This window comes from Microchirus variegatus (genome assembly GCF_963457635.1).
Source record: "Microchirus variegatus genome assembly, chromosome: 13".
NCBI lineage: Eukaryota > Metazoa > Chordata > Actinopteri > Pleuronectiformes > Soleidae > Microchirus > Microchirus variegatus.
Window position 1 is genome coordinate 22,845,419 of NC_139814.1, and position 18,331 is coordinate 22,863,749.

The 18,331-nt window shown below is 43.3% G+C and overlaps 1 protein-coding gene across 1 annotated transcript in view; it reads left to right on the top strand.

Annotated features, from left to right (window-relative positions):
- The window catches only part of phf14 (PHD finger protein 14), a gene marked incomplete at both ends in the record, with an annotated part of 87,257 nt that overhangs the window by 35,036 nt on the left and 33,890 nt on the right, over positions 1–18,331 (top strand). The window contains 3 exons of the mRNA XM_083899581.1: positions 286–436; positions 5,372–5,434; positions 5,968–6,089. Of these exons, the coding sequence (XP_083755707.1) occupies positions 286–436; positions 5,372–5,434; positions 5,968–6,089 (336 nt within the window). The remainder of the gene's footprint in view (positions 1–285; positions 437–5,371; positions 5,435–5,967; positions 6,090–18,331) is intronic.

Below are 18,331 nucleotides of genomic sequence, written 5' to 3' on the forward strand. Positions count from 1 at the left end.
TGCTGCTGCAAATTCTTCTACAAATCTAGAATCCAGCTTCTGATTGGATAAAGTCTTGCAAGATACTGGGAAAGTTTCCCCTAGATTTACTGTCAGAGCCGTGAGACTGAGAGACACATGTCAGAATGTGGAGCTGTTTAACACAGATTTGACACAGAAGTATTTTCCCCCCGACGGCAGCTTTTACTGAGTCAGCAGACGGAGGATTTGAGCCTGTGATCATAAAATCAATGCAGTTCCTTGAGAGCAACTCTCTCTCTCTCTCTCCCCCTTCCATCTACCCAGGCAATGCTCAGAGTGCGACCAGGCCAGCAGCGACGAGGCCGACATCGCCATGGAGACGCTACCGGACGGCACCAAGAGGTCCAGGAGGCAGATCAAAGGGCCGATCAAATTCATCCCGCAGGAGATGTCGCCGGAGCCGAAGAAACAACAAGTGAGAGGCACGGTGTGTATCTGCACACTGGGAAATGTCAAATGTGATGAGCAGAATCTGGGTTTCTTGTATGAAAAAGACCGAAAAGGGTGATGACACTGTTTACTAACTTATTGATCTGCATTGATTAGAAATAATTAAGTTAAGCCTCAGTGTCCTCTTAAGGTTATCACACTGTTGCACACGGTAGTAGTTGTTTAAAAAAGAAGAGATTTCTAAGATAAGTCCTGCACAAAGAATTAAGTAGATAATAATAATAATAATAATATGTGAAAAAAAGTTATCTTTTTAGATAGAAGATGTTTACAGAATACTTTTCTATGAAGAGATTTACTCTCATTCTTAACCTAATAATAATAATGTGGAGTCGTGATGTGTTCAAAGACCAGCACAGACGGTTCCCGGACTATGAGTCACCAGAACTGTTAATAAATAAAAACAGTAGTCGGTCATTTGAGTACATAAAAAGTCATTAGCGGTAGCTTTGTGACTCTCTTGGTCCCCACATGACCCCCTGAGGTGATGATGACAGTTAAACGGAGTTGCAGCAAGTCAATGAACAGCTCCACGGGAAACTGTGTGACATTTGCACATAAGTGAAGTGAGGTATTTATTTTGTGTGTGCAAAGTAGCTCACATCAGTATCCTCTATGCACTTGAACCACCTCTAAGCCACAGGTCTGGAACCATTATATACAGGCAGAGTCTGAAAGAGATTTAGAATTCCCTCTGCTCTTCATAAAGTGCATTCCCCATTCTCATTTCTCATTTCCCATTAATATCTCTGATTACAAATGAGAATAATGGGGGGTCCCAGCCTCCCTTTGTTGTGTGATGTCCCAGGAATTCTCGGTCAACTGTTCAACTGGGCCAAATCCATGTTGTCCTCTAACAGACAATCTTAATTATTATCTTTTAATTTCATCAATATGTCTCTATGATACGGGCAAAACCGAAGGATAGACAATAAAAAAAACACTTTTATTTCTGGAGCTGTTGTTCGCCGTCAGTGACACAATCAGACAATTGTGCTTTTTGAAAGTCATCCAAAGCTGCGACTGTCTCCGTTGCCATAAATCCTCTGGCAGTGACTTTTTTCCCATTGTCCATAAAAGAGCCACCAGCATTAGGACTGTGTCGGGCCGGTGCTTTAATGTTTGGTGTCAGCGGTGAGAGGGAACAGAACCCTCTCTCTCTCCGCTCCTCACTGGCTCCGACTTATCTGTGCCGACCATGCTCTGATCGCGCGATACCGAGCCGCCTCCTCGTTCCCTCAAGAAACCCTCCAGATTGATATCTGACAGCTCAGTGGTGAGGAGGAGGAGGAGGAGGAGTGGGTGGTGGTGGTGGTGGTGGTGGTTTGCGTTGTCTGTCACTTCTCCTTTGTTTTTGTTTTTTTCCCAGTGTGTGTGACTCGGTGCCACTAAACCTGAGAGAGAACTTTTCTCTTGTGGACGCTGAATATACTCGCAGCAGAGCCAGTGCCGCTGCAGCTGCTGCGGTCTCGGTCACAAATAGAGAAATTAACAAAGAAAAGGAGGGAGTGTCCCCCGGCCGTGGCTCCACACTCTATCTGTCTTAGAGGGTAATAAAGTGGTGTGTGGGGGCACAGTGGCAGCCCGGGTTAATGTGTTTTCCTGTAGAAACCCTAGGTCAGCTCTCAGGGATTAGCAATATTATTATTATTATTTTTTGGAGCCACAGCTACTCGGGCACTTCAGCAAAGCATTTATCTTCAAATGCAAAGGCAATGCAATGGCAGGCGCTAAAAGGGCCCTGCTTTGCATGTTTAATTCTTTTAACCAGGGCAACCCAAGCGCTGGCACTTCTCTAAAGCCGCGTTTCAATTCATCACGACCGGCTAATCGACCTCCTGCTGGCCCTCCAAGGCTGCTCCACCTCTCTCCGTATCAGGGACATCACACACGTTGCAGTGCTACCGTGATACAGCCGAGCGTTATTCACAGCCTGCAGTGGGCACTGTCCACTGGAGTAAAACCTTTAAAGTCAACCCCGCGAGCAGGATTTTATTAACTTGTGCAGCGACAGACCGCGCGCAGCTGTAAAATTAATGCTCCGCGGCAAACGCTCGGTCGGATTTTTACACAGCCGCGCGCTAAAGACGGCCACGCTGAGCCCTCCGTTCAAAGCACAGTTCATTAACACACATTTGTTCTTCGGCGTCGGAGACGTCAAAGAAACTCCAAAACCGATGCCAACTGTTTCGCTCTGTCAGGAGGTTTTATGTTTCCCCCCGTCTGAGCCGCTACACACTTTCATAATTAACTGAAAATGTTGGTTTGTTTTTTTTAAATACACTTTTCAGATTTATTTGTGGCCACTGAGACGATTTAAACACTGTTCATCACATGTTGATAACAGACATTTGCTTTGCTAACTTCTCTAGCTTGTACATATTGGACTCCTTCATTTTGTCATCATTTAAAGCAGGGGTGTCAAACTCATTTTCTCTGAGGGCCACATCAGCATAATGGTTTCCCTCAAAGACCCATACAGAATAAATGTAACTAAATGTAACCAAATATAATGTAACTATTCCGTAAAATATTGCTAAATAACTTTCTGTATTTATTACTTACTCAATTTCACTCGTCGCATGATACATATACAAAGATACACTGCGATCTAGTGGCAGGATGCCGTCACTTTGCGAGTAACGCAATCGCCATGCATTGTGGGAAATGTAGTTTACGGTCAACGCACGCCTTAAAGCAACATTGACCTATTTTAACACTTATTTTTTAAGACCAATTAATCACTCATGGGCCACATAAAATGGAGTGGCGGGCCACATCTGGCCCCCGGGCCTTGAGTTTGATACATAGTGTAACTTTAGGGCAACACGTTACTCAACAGGTTTGCTTCGTTTCACTAAAGTGCGAAAGTGTGGAAGCAAACTCGGACCGGCTGAATGTCGCAAACCCCCAATCGAGTCTGGTGGATGATAAGGTTCAAAAATGGCCTAAAACTCCCTATTTGAACATATGCCATCAATCATTAAGAAATTAGGAAAATTTAGTTAATATATCTACTTACCACCGGTTCCTATGCTCTGTTAATTTCTCTAATCCCTGTGTGAAATGATTCAGGCTTGTTAAAGATGCACTGATGTACTTAATTAAAAGATTGATTTTTGCCTCGCACTCATAAACTGCCTGCAGTTTTAATTTCCTCACCTGAGCAGAGTCTGAGATTAGCCGTGCGGTGAGGCCGAGCGTCTCCGAGAGCAGCTGAGCCAGCGACCCGGCTGCTCTCCTCGGCCTCACGTAGTACGTAGTTGCGCCGCCTCGACAAACGCGCGGCAAGTTAAAGCAGAAATGATTAAATAATGTCGGGGCCCCTTTTGTTTGCTGCTGCATTCACACAGGCTCCAGTGAAGGTATGCGGGAGCCAACTGGCAGCGTTCTTGCAGTTAGCATTCTTAATGATAAGTGCTCCATCTGGCGAACGATGGCAAGCCAACGGCGACAGATGGAATTGTTTTCACAATCTGTTTAAATATGTTGTCGATTTTTCCAGCCCCTTTTTAAAAACCCTCCTTAGCAGCCCCGGCACTCGTCTGCTATAGCGGAACGGCAGAGGGACACGTTCAATTTTTGATTCCCTTTCACGCTCTGTCCTTTGTGCCCAGAGTCGTGTGCTGCAGGTGGTTGTTTTCACCACCACCGCACCGTCCGTCGTCCACTGCTGTTTAGCTCGCGCAGATAGATGTGCGGATGTCAAACGTGTAAGAGACGCAGCGCGAGCAGCTGTGTCGCCGATTTTGCGTTCGATTGCCGCTGAGTCTGGCCGAGCTCAAATCAAGAGATTAGCAGTGACAACACAGAGAGGCGCCGAATCGATCGGCTCATCAACATCTTCACCCCTCTTTTTAATTGTGACTTTTCTGACTGAGTGGAATCTGTTCCCTACCGCCCACCGTGCAGCGAAAAACAAGGACAAAACTGGAAAAACAACGGAAACTATTAAAAGTTAGTTTGTTTTGCTGGTCTCAGTAGCAATGGACAATGTTTTTATTTAAACTTGGCTCGGCCTTGGTCGTAGAGGACTTGATATACAACCAATTTCATCAAATTAGGCTCGAACAATGAATTGATTTCACATCAGGAATAGCAGGAAGCCGGCAAATCAGCGTCTTTAGGTTGGAAAAACGCATGCACATAAGTTTCCATTTTTTGTCCTGTTTTGGACATGGAGAGACATTGAAAGACTCAAACAAAATGTTATTTTAAATGTTTTACACTGTTCAAATTTCAAATTCAACATGCAAAATCTGGTGTTCATGTAAAACTACAGTTGTACAGTTGTTTTTTTGTCATTTTAAAATGTTAATACACAATTTTAACATGCAGTACTGACTGTAAATAACTGCCAGATATTGAAAGTTATTCTAATGGAAAAGCAGTTGCCCACAGGATATTTTCTGGCCCTTTTATGGTTAAAATAAGCAAATAAAAGTCCAGATGGACATTTTGAGGCTTAGTTGAGATCAGCTTAATTTAGCCACCTTTTTTTCAAATGCAACCAAACAGGTTGATAGACAAGTGTCATTTCCTTTGTCAAATCAAGACCTGGGTACTTGAGGTCTGTTTCCAGAGAAGCAAGAAGTTTACCCAGAACTTGGTGCCGCTTGTGAAGCTTATCAATGTGAGCGCGCTGTAATAACTGAAGGCAGCGGAGTTGATTATTTTTATCAGCTCACACCTTTGTCATCTTGACGTTAGCAGCCAGACGCACAGCAGAACTCTATTTACAGACTGAAGTCATGCAGATGGGGGGAAAAAAAAACAATCTACCTATGCCCTGATGCCACAAAGGTTGTTAAGCCACGCGGAACAAAGTGTTATTTAAGAGTTACTGTGACGTTTGATTGAAAAAAGTGCTTTAAAAAAGTGACTTGTTTGTGTTTTACAGAGAACAAGAGGACAGAAGAGGAAGAGAGTTCCCATGTGTGAGGACAAAGACGATAAAATAGAGGTTTGTCTCTTTGCAATGCTACATAAAGACCCTTGTTGAAACTAAATAATGAAGCCATTATATTAAAGGGGTAAAATCACATGATCTGATCAACTGAGGATGTACGCGATTTTCCCATAGGTGGCCGGCGTCATGAGGCAAAAAATTATTATTATTTTAACAGTGTGATGCTTTAAAAGAAACAAAAAGAAGATCAAATAAAAAAAATATTGAGCACTAGCACCAGGTTGTAAAACTTTAGGTTTGCTCAAATCATCCGTGGCTAACAGCTACGCTAACGGCCACAAAATGAATGCATCTCTTAGCGTTGCACCGGAAATTATACCAGAATTACAAAAAAATTAAGCATAAAGAAGATGCAAGATAAAGCGGGAAAAGAGACTTTTTTTCGTCAATTTCAAGAAATACATTTAGGAACCTGTCCTTTCCTGTCCTTTTCCAAGTCTTTAACATTTCATCCCTGTTTACATCTCAGGGGCTCTCAATGTATGCCCATTCAGCTCCGGATTCTAATCAGCCGTGTGTTTCCATAGGAACCACTGCCACGGGAACGCCGTCAACGGCAGTCTGCAATGCAGAAAAAACCCAAAGCCGAAGACACGAGGACCGAGTGTACAACGTGCAAAGGACCCGGCGACAACGAAAACCTAGTCAGGTGAGTGTGTGTGCGAACATGTGTGTCTGTGTGTATGTGTGTGTCTTCTGAGGCAGCCACATCCTCCTGATGATTAAAGTTCAGTCTTCATTAGGCTCTGTCCGCCTGGCCGGTGCAGAGTGAGGGGGCTGAGCGTATCTCCTCCATAGGGCCTCTATATTGACCTGCCACATACATTTGCACAGTTCATTAAGGTGTAATGAATAGCTCCGTTTATTCTGCTCCTTCCCTGGGATTTCAGGTGTCAGGCATCTAATAAACAGGAATCTTCTCTGATATTGGAATCCTTTGGAGGGAAGAGGGGGGGAAAAAAAATGTAAATTACAACAGGCACCCCTGTCAAGACTATTGTCATGTGATGAATCTCTTACATAAAATTCTTCTTCATTCCCACTTCACCTCTGACTAAACGGAATTCACAACCACCACTTTATGACTTTTGGAATTACAGTGCTTTTCACCGTATGTCTGCGTTACTCGCTCCCATCGTTTCTGCATTCTATAAAAACGGCACAGAGAACCAGTTTTTACTTTAATGACGTGTTTATATCCTAAAAGCCGGGGCACACCGAGCACAAAACAGAGAAGGAACAGCATCAAAAGGTGACACAACAGTCTTTTAGCTCATCAATTTCTGCACAAGAGAGACGCTGTAACCCTCCGTATCAGCAGGTGGTAACAGTCTGTATTTGTCAGGTAACATTGCAGAACAGAAGTGCAACGGACAAGTTAAATTATTCCAAATTTGTGTGTCCAAATCTCCCGATTTTGTTCTTGCGATGATGTTTTTTAGCTCAATAATCTGAGTTCATGGACAGACCGGTGGTTGACTGTGTGCTTGATGTGTCCCAGACTTTTATTGTTCTTGTCTTGTCATGATTTCCCTTCATCTCTCTCTCTCTCTCTCTCTCTCTCTCTCTCTCTCTCTGATGAGCGCTCAACTCACCGTTGATGCAAACACAATCACATCCCTTCCTCCATCTCTACACGTTGTTGTCATCCGTCAACATCATATACACCGTCATCTTATTGCATTACAACAGACAAAGCCATGTACTAACCACACAGATTCTGCTGAATTCATTTCAACTACTGTACATCTACTAAGCCACTAGTACAAAAATCTAATCCTGTAATGTTAAAATTAGTAGTAGTTAACAAATGGCAAAAGTTGCAATTTAATTCTTGTATTGTTCACCATTTATGCATGAGAATATAGAGATTACATCACATTATACGTCTTATTACACTGTGTATAGTAAAGTTGACACTGCAAAATGATATCACAAATGAAAAACCTTTTTAATCAGGAAAATAATGAATGAATATTTAATCATAATTGACTGCAGCACTAAGTATTTTCACGAGCTGTCATGTGCCGCAGACTCGGCAGTTTTAACGATTATAAAAAAGGTGAAAGTGAAGTAGTAGTAGCTCTTTGAATCGCTCTGCGAATGTGCTCATGCCATACAGTTGAAACCAAAACTATAAATATGCCGAACTTAACGTGGAAGGTCGGTCATTTCCTCATCCGCCATCTGCCGCCATGTGCTTCTTTTCCTGGTCATCGTTTGCCGTCTGGCCTTCATCTGTTCATGGAGCGTCGTCATTATTACCTTTGAATTGTGTCTTTTATTTAGGATTAAATTGTGTTTTAAGTGTTCCGGTTATGAGTTTACCTACATTTTTACACAGAGACAGAGCTTGAAAGGGATTTTTGCTTGTTCTTTAAGTTGCAGCGCATGAGGTTAGCACGTTGTATACAGAAGACGTACAGGGAGAGATGGAGAGCAGAGAAAATGCCACTGCAAATATCCTATATATAGTGTAGAGTTCTCTGCCTCTCAGGATAAGCAACGCACTCTACGTTGTCTACTCTGTTTAACACTAATTTTGCGTAACCCTGAACTTAAAAACACAAAAACAAACTAGCCCTTAAAGCCGTCACTATGCAAAGGTCAAAGCCAGTATAGAATCTAGTAAGTTTATTCATAATAAGCATCATTTACATATATGCGGTGGCAGCGTGTACAGCGTTTTTATAAAAATGTGTCCATGGAAAGTCCACGATTCACTCGATTGTCAAAGTGTTGTGCTCTTGAGGTTAAGCGTTGAGGTTGTGAGGTGTCGGGTCGGGGTGGGGGGTGTGAGGTCTGCTGCCCTGACTCTTTCTATCTTTGCATTGCACAGGTTGTGAGAGCCGGGGGGCAGCCACCGCACCTCACCTCACCGTAAAAACTCGGGGGGACAGACGACCGTCGGCTTAGAGACAGAGAGAGGCAAAATTGAGGCGTTTGAAGAATGGCGCTCGGGGTCAGGCTGAAGGAACGAGACCGCACCGTCCTGTCCGGGCAACCGACTCTGATCCAAACTGGAACCAGCAACAGAGAATTGAACGGAACTGTCTGAATCTTAAATTATGGGATCGCAAAAAAGGTTGCTTTGGGCCAGTTATGTTTGATTTATGTTGGACACTACAAGTATTTTAAACGTTTGTTTTTTTTGGAGAACTGTAGCTGCAGTTGCATCTATGCAAAGGTCTTCACTCGACGACAACACTGTGTCACACCTTATTTCCGCTCAGTCAGCCGATAGATGCAACTGTTCCATAGATACCGTTTTAATTTAATTGAGTCGTGTTATCGACTTCTTATTGCATGTCTTTGATCTTTTAGATTGTGTTTTTTTTTTTTTTTTTAAATGTGGCCGTTAAACTTAAATTTGGATGATTTCCTTTGTGGGAAAAAATAGTGAAAACGGAGATGTTTACACTTCATGTTGCAGACGGTATGCAAGTGCACCGCAAAGGTCAAGGAGTTTTAAAATTCTGCTCCATTTGACTTTGGACTCCTGAATCAATCCTCTCTATGCCTCTAGGCGCTCGGCTGCTTCTAGCATACATGATAAAACACTCTTCAACAGATCTTGTGACCTCCCCCTTGCAAGAAAAACTTTGCATCAGTGCCAATCAGTAGTATTGATTGAAGTCATTTGCCACCCAAACACTCCGAAGTGTGAATTTGGTTAATTACAGACGCACTTGAACCTAAGCTTTTTAAGATGTGAGTGTTGTGTAGTGTTTTTTTTTTTTTTTTAACTAAGTTGGAAAACCCAACATTTCCTCGTCTTATCAGTTTACGCGGCAAATTTCTGCTGCCATGACGCACCCGTAGTAGGTACTAGGTAGTGTAGTTAGTGGTACACGCACTTAAATATTAGTCTTGCGTGTCTTCAGGCATTCAGAAGTCTTCCTCTGTCTCCGCATTGTCGTCAAGTGACACTCCGACTGACACGTCCCTCGGAAAAGAAAGCCCAGCTTTCGTCTCCCGTGTCCCCCGGTGGCCCATAGTCAGTTGCTGTCAAAACAGCTACTCGCTGCTCTGGAGTGTCACACTTTTGCCCTCGCGTGTCACTGTGTTGCCTGTCCGGGCCTCAGCATGCTTTTGGGAGCAGTCAAATCCACGCAGTTTGTCTCTTTTTTTGGCGCGTGTTTTGCGAAAACGACACCACCACCGCCGCCGCCACCACCGTCGCGGCTTTGTCTTCAGAGACGAGGTGCTGTATAATTTGCTGACTCCTTTACCCCCTTGTCACTCACATACAGTCGCTCTTAAAAGACGTGTGTGTGTGAGTCACCAAGTCGTCTCCCCGTGCATGGATGTGTACATTTATGTTTCCCCAGATCCTCGACAATACTCAAAACACTGAAAATAAGTGACGTGGTCTTGTAGAATTTGAATGCCGGTTAGCTCTGTAGTGCGAAGTGTGTGAAGTGTACAGTATTTATTTAAGGAGGGTAAACATTTTGTTGTTGTTTTTTTATATTTGTGCCTACATACTTGATTATACCAATATCTTAAAGGGCATTCCATAATTTCCACATGCACGAGTCTGCGTTTGTCCATCGTGGTCAGTTTTAACTAGTGCTGGGTATGTTAGCGCCGTCGACGTTAACGCACGACGCGTTTCCATGACGACTGACCAGAAATAGACAAGTGTGAGGTCATGCCGTGACACCATAGTCCAGACACCGATTACCAGTTAGCTCCTTTGGCGCTGTTAGCTCGCCTAAGGTCGAACTGAAGCGGTCTGTTTATGAAACGTAAAGGGCAGCGCTACAAATAACCAGCGTATCTGCGTACTGCGTATGCTCTGTTCTTAAAGTTTAGCTTGACTTTCGGGAGTCACGTAAACATGACGTCACACCTGTCTTTTTTCCGCTAAGTCATCATGGAAACGCGTCATGCATTAATGTGCGTTAACGTCGATGCCGTTAACGTGCCCAGCATTAGTTTTAGCACATGCGTGGACCCCATGCGTTCTATAAGTTTGTGATCCTGCACAGATTTAAATGTTTCTATTTCCAGGAATGAGCCAATGCCATTCTTAGTGTGGGTTCGATACTGGTAAAAACCACATCATTTTAAATTGGGAAAATGGAAAATTTAAAGCCTGAGATGATTTATAAACCCTAATTTTAACAAAAATGCTACACTAAGTGGTCTGGAATAATGAGGGCTGATAAAATGAGGACTATTTCGGACTGATATTGTTATTGGTTGATACTCGTGGTTTATTTACATCGTTATTGGACAGGAAAAAGTGGCAGCAAGCCGTCCTCGACTCCTGGTACGACAGCATAATAGAACGGAATGTGGATTTAGACCAACGTTTTGTTTTTTAGTGTGACGTGAATGTTACTCTCCGCGTACGTGTTGGTGGGGAGCGATGACGAGGCCTAACGCTCTTGTGTTGTGAACAGAGTTGAACTCTGATTTGTGGTTTAGTCCCGGAGCCACTCTGGTGTTTTCTTTTAATTGCCAAACATTTGTTTACAGACATGCTTTGAGGGGGGGAAGGGGGGGATATTGTGTAATGTGTTTCTGTGATATTGTATGAAGTAAGAATAATGAATGTTGCTGCTGTTGTGTGTATGTGTATGTGTGTGTGTGTGCGTGTGTGTGTATGTAAAGTCTCTCGGCCTCTGGCCCTACAGCTCTCGGAAATTAAGCGGAGCTTTAATAAACTCTTGACTTTTTCACCTTATTGCCGCAGTGATAAATGAGTGTCAGTCGGCTAATTAATCGTTCTAAAGGTGCAGCGGCGGCGGTCCGTTTGTGCGTGTAATGCCCTCTGTCATCTGTGATTTATCACCTGGGAAGTGGCCTTCTTGTTGGGAAATGTTGCTCCTCAGCCCACATAGACTACGGTCTAATTCTGTGACTCCTGTCAGAAAGAAAACACCCCTGAAAATGTGATTTAGCGTCTAGAATCGTACAGCCGACTGCCCATACGATCTAAAAAAAAAAAAAAAAAAAAGAATTGTTTAGGGTCGACAGTAATTGCGCATTCATGTAAATTTCTGCACAGCACACATGACAAGATCCAGTCACAGACACTTTAAGGCACCGCTGGTCATCTTTAAGTGCAAAGAATTAAATGCAACTCCTGCAGAAAACTAATATTCATTGAGGCTGCCTTGCACACAGCATATTAAACATTATACCCTCACATTCTCTGTGATATCCGAGGTCGGGGAGCTCCGATGGTTGCTTTGTTTTTTTGAAGTAGTACGTGGTAGATTGTTTTTCCATTTTCCATAGATTTCTTCCATTTCAGTTTATTGTCCCATCTTGACTGGACCGCAGGGTGAAAAATTCAATAACAATGCAATAATTAATTACTGCAACATAATTTTCTTCAGTAGCAGTACAAGCTAGGTTCAATAAAGTGTATTATTGTGTTTTTGTGTACACAAAAACAAAGTTTTTGTTGTTTTCTGTCCCTTCCAATCAAATTCACGATCAAAATCAACAATTACTAGAAAGATGTGTACATTGATAGTTACTGATATTGACTCATTTGAACATGTTTTAATGCGTTAACCTTTTCCCCCAACATTGGGTAGCTTCTCTGTCTACGAAGCAGCATATTAAACAACATTATGGGCTGTATAAACCAGCACAAAGCTGTGAGTAGTAGTATGTAGTAGAGATGCATCAACGGCTGAAATAACTCAACAACTTTGAGATTCGGGAAACAGGAATAGACATTGTTTTATCATTCTCTGACTTTTTATGGACCAAACGACCTATTGATTAAATATAAAAAAGGAAGATTCTCAAAGGTTCATTACTTGGTGTGGACATTTTTGCAGATATTTTTAATACCAGGTCCGATTTCTGGTAATAATTGACTAACACTTTTCTGTGGTCTCCAAGAGATGGTATTTCCTCAGGTGTTATTAAGATTTTTTTCAGTTTGCCATGACGACTGAACACACCGCTCACTAAGAAGAGGATTGTGTGGACCTTATGAAAACCATTTACTGTCACATTTCCAGTAGCTTTTTTTTTTCTTCTCCCCCCCCCCCCCGGCATCAAAAGCCATTTAATAAGGCGACATTACATCTGGTAATACATTGTTACACAAGCCACCTTGTCTGTAGCAGCGGTCTTTGTTCTTTCAACAACTATGCGAGGCGACAAAGACATACATTTTGGTTTACAACGCGGTGTCAGCATCATTCGGTGGCATCTCCCGCAAGATGGAACCAACTGACCGTGGCAAACTGTGGCCGCCCCCATCCCTCATCCTCAACCCCGGGGTCTCCGGGGACCGAGAAGCAGCCGGCAAACCAGAGATTAGCTCGGTCTACAGCTGGTTTCTCGATATGGGATGAGACTGAGGCCATGGGATGCAGGAAGAGGAGGGGGCTCAGGGATAAAGAGAGAGAAAAGCTAGCAGGGAGGTTCTGGAAGGCAGTAACCTTTCCGATGATGAGTGCGTTTCCCATTACTGCTCTGACACCGGATCTGTGGAGATGATTTAATGGCGGCATTTTGTTTTTGCTGACTTCACCCTTTTTCCCCCCCTATTAAAACAGAAAACATAAGAGCTGGGACTGGGGCTGTGTGGGAAGTGTGGCCAAGCAGCTAAAATCTATTACTCCCCTGCTTCTTTTCTCTTTATCCCACTGAGTCTGCCACAGTGCAGGGCCTGCTCAAATACTTCCTGGGGTACGGGTTCTTCTCTCCTCCCACTCTCTGAATGGTTTCTGTCTCATCCGCTCTGAACTGCTTTTTTGGTTTTTCCTCCTACCTCAATTTGTAATCGTTGCACACAGAGCGAGCACCGCCAATCCCTATGGGCTCCTTAATATCTTAGTCGACTACCTGTTCGTAGACTTGATTTAAAGGCGCTGTTGTGTGCTGCAAGCGTTTCTCGCGAAACTCCCTTTGCGAGGTACGATGGGATAAAGTAGAGTCGACTAAGTTTCAGGTGAGGTCTGGGTTTGACTTTATCCCACAGAGATGAGGAGTCAGAGCCACTGCTGATGTCGAGTCCTCTCAAGTGTTGTACTCAGTTCACTGAGGCCCCCTGCTGGAAAACATTAAGAACTTTCAAATTCAGATTTTTTTATTTATTTTTTTTAGAATAAGCCCCAGCTGAAAGCTGTACACATCACCCCTTTTTCTAGCTGTGAATGAGTTGTGTCCAGATGATATAATAAAGGCAGTCACTCTGACTTGGCTTTCTCCATAGGTGCTACTTCAGCAGTCAATACGTTACTTCCCGTCTTGTAAAACAATGGCTCTCTTATAATGTTCCAATGACCCAACAGTAAATCAAAAACTAGGGGGGCCTCGCAAAGCCCGATAATCCACTCCCTTTCTATGGAAAGTCACCAGCGCACTTTGTCATGGACGAGAGTCAATGGTCGAGTGCTTTGTGTCATATCGATTTCCGTCACGTGACCGATCCCGAGGTAATTGCATTGCTCACTTGTGATAAATTCACTGCCTTGTTTCAGCCGCCGATGCTGCCGGAGACAAAAGAAGTTTCTGTGGCCACAAAACCCACCATCAATACCTGGATGCAAAAGCGATAGGTGCAGAGGTTTTATTATATCATCAGTCTGGGTTACTGTGGTGCTTTGAATTTTGGAAATGGAGAAGATGGAACCCAAAGAACCAAAAATGTCTCCTCCCATATAGGTTAATCGGGAAAGGCAAGAAAGATGATCAAATATTCACGATAAACTAATAAGCTATGTGTCCATAAAGTGCACAATAAGCTGCTTTTTTAAACGTTTAGATATCAATAAATGACCATTGAATTCAAGCCATTGCTAAATAAGTTCAGTATTTGTATTCATTAAGCAGTATTTTGAATATCCCGGCAACATTTTGGTGATTTACGCCAAGACTGACGAAGCCAAGAGAAAAAATGCTAGAAAAAGTGCCCACAAAAAGTGGAACTTTAAAGTGGTCACGCCTGTTGCTGTGTCATTATCGTCATCTACTTTTTGCATTGAACAAATTGTTCTTCAAAAACTCCAAGCATTCGTACAAAAAAAGCCCTTTCCAGGATGTTCCTGAAAGTTACTGCTCATTAACGTTACCAAATATAGTCATAGAAGATTTGCGGCTGTCCTCCGCTTCAACACGTTTCTAATGACTTGGATTAACTCATCGCCTTGTCTCTTTAAGATCTGTGTCTGAAGAGCTCACATTAAGTCATAATGTGCAATTCCACCCAATAGACTCCATTTATCTAATAAAGTTATATCTTTGTCCTCATCGCATTAATTCGGTCGCAGCGATACATTAGCGAGAATAGTCTGCGGCGCGTCGCTGCAGCTCCTTTCGAGCGATGACTCTTTGTTGGATCGAGACAGAAATGTGCCGGCGTTGTTGATGAGGCAGGTGAGATCAAACGGCGACTCAGCCTCGGATTTATTGGGGCCACGAGCTCCGTCGAGCGAGGGCGACCGTTTCCGACTCGGCCGGTGCCAGAGGGGCGGGAGCCGTCGGGGGCTAACTTCACCACGAAGATTAAACACCAGATGAAAAGTGGACACGAATCGCCAACCGAGAGCGACACGTGTAGCAGACAAAAGCGATCAATCCTGTCCCCCTCCGCCGCCTCACCTCCAATAAGATTACATCAGTCAATAACATCTCTTATGAGTGATTGGATTTGTCAGCTTCAAAGGTACAAAGTGTGGCGTGGGGGAGGGGGGGGCGGTGGTGTTGCTCAATTTTCCCAATGATTAAAGCAGGGCCAAATTGCTTTGATAACATCAAGGACCTTGTAGTGACTTGGTGTGTAAGGGCAGTGTTGGGAGCTGATATAAGCTGCATGGTGGAAGCAGGTGACTCAGACACTGTCAGAGACTAGGTTAGCGAAGATGAAAGTTCACCCTCTTTTAAAGGAATATGTTCCCAAAATGTGGCCGAATACGACAATGTGGTTCCAACCTACTTCCTCAACAGATATCTATAGACAAAGGAGAACCATTTTTTGGCTCCTTTTTATAAAAGGTTCCACCTGGAATCCTTTTGCAGGGTTCCACCAAGAGCCCTTTTAAAACCCTTTATTCAGGAAAGGGCTTTTAAAGGTTTCTCTGGATCAAAATGGGTTCTTACTGGAACCATTAGTGTTACCAAGAACCCTTGAAAACCCCTTTCTTCGGGAAAGGGTTTTTCAGAAGCAAATGGTTCCAGGTAGAACCTCAGCCCTTGTAGAAGGACCATTTTGGAACCCTTTTTCCTAAGAGTCTACAGCCAAGTGTCAAACTAGGGTGTTCGTTAATTGACTTGAATCCCTGCAGTAAGTAATTAATGAGACTTTGCAGAGCAAATTGAATTTGAAACAAGAGTTTGTGAGTTTAGAAGTAGATCAGCATTTTTCCCTACTTTCAGATTCATTCCATGCTAGGCTAAGCGTGTCCTGTATCTGTCAGTGCACAGGGAACATGGGGGGGGGAAAAAAGAAAGAAAAGAAATTGATATTGATCATCTATAATAGGTTTCGTTACATGGCACAATGACTTTGACTGGAGGCATGTATGCTCACAAAATAGGCAGTACTGGAAGCTCTGGGGCGGATAGTAGTGAGCACTTGCTGCGCTATTTGGCGAGTCGCTGTTGCCCCCCCCCCAGCTAGCTCTGCAAGTTTATTGGTACCAAGCTAATTAGCCAGGCTAGCTGCCAAGCAAGGCACACTCATTTATTTGAGATGTATTTACACCACTGACTCCTGTCTAATGGCTGATTGCAAATAATCTACTGAGGCCATGATGTTTTATGCACTTTGGACTGTTTTCTTGGGTGTGTGCGTGTGCATTAAAGCACCATATGCGCTTGCTACGTCACAGCAGGTGGCCTCACTGAAAAAGATGTGACTTGTGTTGTAACCTCTTGTGTAGCGGGGACCTCGCAGTAGCACACAATGTGGTCGCGTTATTGTCGAATGTAAACCACATTTTTTTTGCAAGATAACCCTCGTTTAACCACCGTCCATGGATAAATTAAGATTAAAAACCACATTATCGCTCTCTCACACACGCGCGCACACACACACACACACTCACTGACTGAACTCAAAGACCTTCTCCGGGATACACACCAGCAGTAACAAAGGGTTCATTAAGGTACAGTAATTAGGACAGCATGTGGCCAATCGTCGCAGACTTGCTAAATAATAAAAAAAGAAAGAGCACTCCTGTGAAGTTTAGAAGGTCTTCAAAGGTCTCCAGCAGTGAAACTTCTCCTGTATTGTTTTCCCCCTTCTTGCCTTAGTTAGAGATTTGTGTGAAATCGGTTGCTGTTTTGTGTGCAAGAATCGGGAGAGTGTGCTCATTAGAGGAGCTCGCACGCTTTGGTCGTATGTCTTCTATTCGCTGGGTGGCCAGATCCCAGATTTAAATTCCCATCGTTTCCAGGCAGATATGCATGCTCAGCCCAACCAAGATTCTTTGGAGTGTGTGTGTGTGTGTGTGTGTGTGTTTGTGTGTGAGAAAGATCCACCTGCCTCAGCATATTTGTGCTAATGTGCAGCAGCTGTTACCTCATGCCCGTACAACTCATAAGATGCCAATTACCTGTGCCAATTAAATTTTCACTCTTGATTTGAGTAAATCTGCCATGCTTAATGTGTGAACACTACAGGTATAATATTACACCTGTTTCATAGCTGTTCTTAATCTATTGCCAGAAGCCTGCGTTCAATAACATTATGCCAATTAGAGTTCATGGAAATTGGTTTTTAAATGCGAGTTTTTAACAGGGTGCTGCTGTGACGCTTGAAAACTGCGGGGAAAGGACAAAAAGATTGGTCAAATTTGCACAAAAGTTGCATTGCTGACACGTGGTCACGCTCTGGACTCTGATCTGGTTGAGCTTCGTAAAAAACATCCATCCTGAGTTTATCAGCGGCCATTGATTTATTTGTGGCCACCACTAGTGCCCAACAATTTTGAGATTACTTTTGACAAGAATTGCGATGTGATTTGCGACACCAGAGGGAATTGTAATTTTTTCATCATTATTCTCATTTTCATTCTAAAACGCTCATTTTCATGTTACGGTAGTGTGAGTAGTGCTTTGCCTCTTTGTTCCCTCTCTCATTGTCTCTGTTGACAGACGTGGTTGAGGACACACTTTGACTGCAAACTCATGTTTTTTGCAAACATGAAAGATGGGGGAAACCAAATTCAGATGCTATCTCACGTAGCAATTTGACGTATCACAAGAAACGTACTGTATTTTCTTCCAATTCACGTTGTGTTTTTGACATAATGACCAGTAGTGACAGTTATCTGAGGCAGAATCTGAAGCAACAACAGAAGTTTTATTGCAGATGTTGTGGCAATGGGAGGCAAATTCACAATCTTTTCCGAGCACTAACCAGATGCTTAATGTCCCTAAACCTAACCATAACATGGAAACGTTTACCATCGACCACATTCGTGCCACTGCATTTAAGTTGTGCGGCGGTGTAACTTTTAGGAAACAAGCTACCGCCGTAGCCGTAGACGGTAAATCTAGCAGAAACTTTTCCACCATCACAACACAACACTTTATCTAAACGGGAGCAAGAACTCCAAAAAAGAGGCGGTCTTCTCTGTTCTGTTTATCAATGATTAAATGCCCCATGCTCCCCCCCCCCCACCACCACCACCACCACCAAACATGTTTATGAGGTGATGTCGCAAAGGAGCGAGGAAAGTGCTAACGGCAGCACCAGACAGGCAGGAAGTTGGCCAAAAAAGAAGACATTGCTGACAGCAGCTTTATTTAGAAAACATATTTATAAAAAAAAAAAACTTGCTATGCTGGAGCGACTCACTGCCCTCATGGGTCCTGATTTAAAGTGAACAAGAGGATGTATACAGACCCCCCCACACCCCCCAATGGCAAGTTGATTTGTCCCTCTTTAGATTGAAGGTGTGCTCA